The sequence below is a fragment of the Oryzias melastigma genome, linkage group LG15 (assembly GCF_002922805.2).
Source record: "Oryzias melastigma strain HK-1 linkage group LG15, ASM292280v2, whole genome shotgun sequence".
Taxonomy (NCBI): domain Eukaryota; kingdom Metazoa; phylum Chordata; class Actinopteri; order Beloniformes; family Adrianichthyidae; genus Oryzias; species Oryzias melastigma.
The window spans coordinates 31,038,583-31,044,326 of NC_050526.1; the positions used below are offsets into that span (position 1 = coordinate 31,038,583).

Below are 5,744 nucleotides of genomic sequence, written 5' to 3' on the forward strand. Positions count from 1 at the left end.
AAAGGTCTAACCCCCCCTACTGATTAATCTTTTTCTGGACAGTCTTGGTGAACTCCTGGATGTCCTTGGCCATCAGCTGGGGTTCCTCCATGGCGGCAAAGTGCCCCCCACGCGGCATGGGGCTGTAGTGGATTAGGTTCCTGTACTTCTGTTTGACCCACAGCTTTGGGGAATGCATCAAGTCGTTGGGGAAGCAGGCGAAACCGGTGGGAACGTTCACCGGGATCCTGTTGGGACAAGCAGGAATCAGAAAGATCCCATCTGACCCAGAACATTCACCTTGGTCTCTTAAATCCTGGATCTGATCCTGAACCAGCTCCAGGTTGGTTCTGTACCGCTGTCACTCACCTGGAGTGGGGCTGGTCCAGACCTTTGCCAAAGTTTTCCTTGTAGAACCTCATGGAGGAGGTGATGCATCCAGACGTCCAGTAGATCATCACATTGGTCAGCAGGTCATCCAGGGAGAACTTCCTGCAGCGTCATTCAGTCACGTGTCAGAACTGTAAGGACGTTTTTCATGAGGGGGGTTTGTTTACCTGGTGAGACCTCCGTCCTCCAGGTTTCTAAAGTCCTGGTTCGTCCATGTGGAGAACTTTTCCAGGACATAGGCGGCCAGACCCACAGGAGAGTCGTTCAGCGCTCGACCTAATGGGGTTCAGAAAAGAGTCTGAGACTCCCTCAGTTCTTCTGTGCCATCAGCAGTAGGTTCAGCCTCCTGGGGGGTTGGCTGATTACTTTCTGGTGCTCTTACGAGCAGAGCACAGGGACAAAGAGTGCTGGGTCGAATGTGAAGGCTGTTCTCAGCCTGTACTGGTCCAGTTCTTACTGATAGTGTCCAGTTCTTATCAATGGTGTTCAGTTCTTACTGTCAGTATCTGGTTGTTGTCAATAGTGTCCGGTTCTTACCAGTAGTATCCAGTTCTTACTGGGAATATCTGGTTCTTACCGGTAGTGTCTGTTTTTTATCAATGGTGTCAAATTCTTACCAATATTGTCCGGTTCTTACTAATAGTGTCCAGTTCTTACTGGCAGTGTCTGGTTCTCACCGACACTGTCTGGTTCTTACCGGCAGTGTCCGGTTTGGTGGCCTGGATGTGCAAGTATCCGGACTCCTTCATGGAATCTAGCAGCTTGTCCGTGCACGGATACAGACGCAGCAGGTCGGTGTCCGTTAAGCCGAACAGTTTTGGGAAAAGACGGCCAAACATCAGGGACAAAGCCATGACCAGCCCGGGTCTAGACGCGGGGGCAAAGCTCAAATGAAGGCCTCTGACACTCCTGGGGGGCAAAGGAAGATGTTTTATGTATATCTGTATACCCCCCCTGCCCCCCTTCCCCAAATGTGAAAATCACACACGACAGACAAAACAGCACAGATGTGGTTAGTAAAACAACGAATAAGTACACTCGTATTCATCAGCAGAAAACCACAACATGGCTGCACCCCCTCACTCTCATAATGGTCTTACCCGGGGTCCAGCTGAGCCATGTTGGTGGTGATCTGCCATCCCCAGTCCCCCCCATGAGCAAAGAACCACTGGAAGCCCAGGCGCTTCATCAGCTTATGGAAGATGTTCGCTGCGCAAACGGTGTCAAACCCTGCAGGCAGAAGGTTAGTAACATTACCCCCCCTCGATGAGTCCAGGACACACCCCCACCACCACAGTGGGTGGGTTCTGCACACTCGCCTTTCTTGTGCGGTGCCTCAGAGAAGCCGTATCCCGGAATTGAGGGACATACCACCTCAAAGACCGGGTTCTCCGGGTCCTGCGGTTCTGTCAGCAGAGGGATCAGCCCGTAGAACTCGTAGAAGGACCCAGGCCAGCCGTGGACCAGGATTATAGGAACCACCGTGGCTCCCTCTGCCAGACTCTTGGGCTTCACATGCACGTAATGCACGTCAATGCCTGAAAGGAGAAGCCATCTGTGAGAGGAGCTCAGAGGAGTCAGCACCTCCTCCAGCCTCACCTTCAATCCTGGTCCTGAAGTGAGGATACTGGTTGAGTCTGTGGACTTGTCTCCTCCAGTCAAAGTCCTTTCTCCAGTAGGAGACCACATCCTGGAGGTGCTGGGAGTTGAAGCCGTAGTGGAACTGGCAGTCCTCTAAAGAAGGAACCGGACGGGTCCGGTCCATCCGGCTGTAGAGGTCCTAAAGACCGGGAAAAGTGAAGGAGGTGAGCGGTTTTCCCTCCAGAAGTGTTCTGATCTTCTTTGTGTCCTCGTCACACTCGGACCTCCAGCTCTTCATCACTCGTCCTGACTTCAAACGGACGTAGGGAGTCATCCTCCTCTGCATCAGGACGTGCTCCGGGCCCCCACCAGCCATCTTCTGCCTTCAGAACCTGGCTCCTGCTCTTCTGAACCAGGAAGAGAATCAGTCCACCGGTCACCACGGCAACCAGCAGCTCTGCAAGCATGTCTGTTTGTGGAGGAGAAAGATCACAGCATCTTACTGACAAGGAGACAGTAGGAGTTGAATGAATGAATGAAATTGTTTATTTCAAGCAATCAGGAATAATACATGAATAAAAATAACATCACATTGACTCACAAGTAGATCGCTTGAAAGGGAGTGGAAGGAAGCAAACTTATATAATCCCACCCCGACTCGACCATTTTCTCTACATGAATTATCCGGTTCAGGACTTAATGCCAAATATTTATACTCTACAATCATAGATTCAGGTTAAAAAAGATCATTGATCTCACTGATGTAATTACATTTCAAAACATCAAAGACAAACATCACAGACAAGTCATTTATATTAATCAGTAACAATAATCTACATATTCTCATTAAAAAACAATTTGTGCAGATTGTATTCATCAAAGAATTATTGTAATAATAGAAAAGGTAATAATTTGAAGAAAAGGATCAGTAGTTTGAGCAGAATCAGTGCTACATCACAGTTTAGGAGCAGTTTAAGGCCACGTAATCGTTCTTTGTTGTTATGCCTGAGAGACTGTGAAGGTCTCAGCAGCTCAGAATCGGGTCAGAGTTCACATCCAGCGGTTTTTGAGTTCACATTTCACATTTTGCATGAATTAAAGGGTCAGACATGCGTAATCCCACAGTTCTCAAAGTCTTTCATGGATTTTATTTCCAGAGGCTTCATAAGGTCCAAGTGGTTTGACAAAGATTCTGGGGTTCTGGATCCATGTTGAATGGATCTGTTTCCTTTTGAGTAGATTTCTTGCATGCTTCGCCAGATCAGCGTGATATTTGGATAGATAATCATTAAGAAAGATAGTCGAATCCTTCTAGTGTTTGCGTTGTTTCATCAGAGCTATCTTGTACTTTCGATTCACAAACCTGATCAGGATCGCTGGTTTATCCGTATTCTTTCCCAGAGGAAGCGGATGACAGACCTCAACAGTGTTTAGGTCCAAGGAAATCCCTTTAGACGCAATAAAGTCTCCAACCTGATTCTCCACGGTCGGGTTAGCATCCGTCACAGCTCCGTTAGCATCCATGCTAGCCTGGTAGCACCAGGCCGCACCTGGGGTTGTAGTTGAAGTCCCGTGAGAATCAGATTATTCATCCGTGCTTGTTGATCATGATCATGCATTCTTCTCTCCAGGAGATCTTGGCGATTATCTCGTTGTTTGTTACGTTCCTTTTCCTGTCGGAAATCTTCCACGAGTTGTAACGGAGGTGATAGCTTAGCCTCAAGCTCCATCGGAGCTGATAGTTTTGCATCATTCAGAAGAACAGGGGTTAGCTTAGCTTGAATATCTTCGAGTGTGATTTAGAGCTCCGTCAAATCTGCTTCAAAGTTTTTCTTCGGTGTCATGTTCAACTCTACTCGTTGCAGTAGCTGTTTTTCAGCAGCTCAGTGATTAAAGTCGCTTATGAGCAACTTCAAAAGACTTTAAAAGCTGAAGAGATGAGTAGAGCTGGAGACACATGTCTGAGGAGATCACCAGGAGACACTAGGAGGTCAGTTTGGAAAAGCAGTTGTTACCCCTCGCTCCCCCCCTCAGACCCAGAGAACCCTGAGGAGATCCTGATGTTCATAAGATGGAACATTGTGGGGAGCTTTTATCAGTAGTGGAATCACCTCCTCATTAGTGGGAGAATCACCTCCTCATGGGGAGTAGAATCACCTCCTCATGAGGAGTAGAATCACCTCCTCATGAGGAGTAGAATCACCTCCTCATGGGGAGTAGAATCACCTCCTCATGAGGAGTAGAATCACCTCCTCATGAGGAGTAGAATCACCTCCTCATTAGGGGGAGAATCACCTCCTTCTTATGGGGAGGAGAATCAACTCCTCATCAGGAGTGGAATCACCACCTCCCCATGAGGAGTAGAATCATCTCCTCCTTATGAGGAGGAGAATCACCTCCTCATGGGGAGTAGAATCACCTCCTCCACATGAGGAGTAGAATCACCTCCTCCTTATGGGGAGTAGAATCGCCTCCTCATAAGAAGTAGAATCACCTCCCCATGAGGAGTAGAATCATCTCCTCCTCATGAGGAGTGGAATCACCTCCTCTCCATGAGGAGTAGAATCACCTCCTCCTTATGGGGAGTAGAATCACCTCCTCCTCATGAGGAGTAGAATCACCTTCTCCCCATGAGGAGTAGAATCACCTCCTCATGAGGAGTAGAATCACCTCCTCATGAGGAGTAGAATCACCTTCTCCTCATGAGGAGTAGAATCATCTCCCCATGAGGAGTAGAATCACTTCCCCATGAGGAGTAGAATCACCTCATCATGGGGAGTAGAATCACCTCCTCATGGGGGTAGAATCACCTCCCCATGAGGAGTAGAATCACTTCCCCATGAGGAGTAGAATCACCTCCTCCTGAGGAGTAGAATCACCTCCTCCTGAGGAGTAGAATCACCTCCTCCTCATGAGGAGTAGAATCACCTTCTCCCCATGAGGAGTAAAATCACCTCCTCACGAGGAGTAGAATCACCTCCTAATGTGGGTAGAATCACCTCCTAATGAGGAGTAGAATCACCTCATCATGGGGAGAAGAATCACCTCCTCATGGGGGTAGAATCACCTCCCCATGAGGAGTAGAATCACCTCCTCATGAGGAGTAGAATCACCTCCTCATGAGGAGTAGAATCATCTCCTCCTGAGGAGTAGAATCACCTCCTCATGAGGAGTAGAATCACCTTCTCCCCATGAGGATTAAAATCACCTCCTCACGAGGAGTAGAATCACCTCCTAATGTGGGTAGAATCACCTCCTAATGGGGGGTAGAATCACTTCCCCATGAGGAGTAGAATCACCTCCCCATGAGGAGTAGAATCACCTCCTCATGAGGAGTAGAATCACCTTCTCCCCATGAGGAGTAGAATCACCTTCTCCCCATGAGGAGTAAAATCACCTCCTCATGAGGAGTAGAATCACCTCCTCGTGAGGAGTACAATCACCTCCTCATGGGGGTAGAATCACCTCCTAATGAGGAGTAAAATCACCTCCTCCTCACAAAGAGTAATATCACCTCCTCATGGGGAGTAGAATCACCTCCTCATGGGGGTAGAATCACCTCCTAATGAGGAGTAGAATCACCTCCTCCTAATGAGGAGTAGAATCACCTCCTTATGGGGAGTAGAATCACCTCCTCATGAGGAGTGGAATCACCTCCTCATGCGGAGTAGAATCACCTCCTCCTCATGAGGAGTAGAATCACCTCCTTATGGGGAGTAGAATCACCTCCTCATGAGGAGTGGAATCACCTTCTCCCCATGAGGAGTAAAATCACCTCCTCATGAGGAGTAAAA

At 48.3% G+C, this 5,744-nt stretch overlaps 1 protein-coding gene across 1 annotated transcript in view; it reads right to left on the reverse strand.

Moving 5' to 3' along the window:
- Nucleotides 1-6: 6 nt before the first annotated feature.
- ephx1 (epoxide hydrolase 1, microsomal (xenobiotic)) overlaps nucleotides 7-5,744 on the reverse strand; it is a 19,511-nt gene continuing 13,773 nt past the window's right edge. The window contains exons 2-9 of the mRNA XM_024264045.2: nucleotides 2,235-2,419; nucleotides 1,969-2,149; nucleotides 1,689-1,907; nucleotides 1,470-1,599; nucleotides 1,067-1,278; nucleotides 537-645; nucleotides 349-471; nucleotides 7-227 (exon numbers count right to left, since the gene is read on the reverse strand). Of these exons, the coding sequence (XP_024119813.1) occupies nucleotides 17-227; nucleotides 349-471; nucleotides 537-645; nucleotides 1,067-1,278; nucleotides 1,470-1,599; nucleotides 1,689-1,907; nucleotides 1,969-2,149; nucleotides 2,235-2,419 (1,370 nt within the window). The 3' untranslated portion in view covers nucleotides 7-16. The remainder of the gene's footprint in view (nucleotides 228-348; nucleotides 472-536; nucleotides 646-1,066; nucleotides 1,279-1,469; nucleotides 1,600-1,688; nucleotides 1,908-1,968; nucleotides 2,150-2,234; nucleotides 2,420-5,744) is intronic.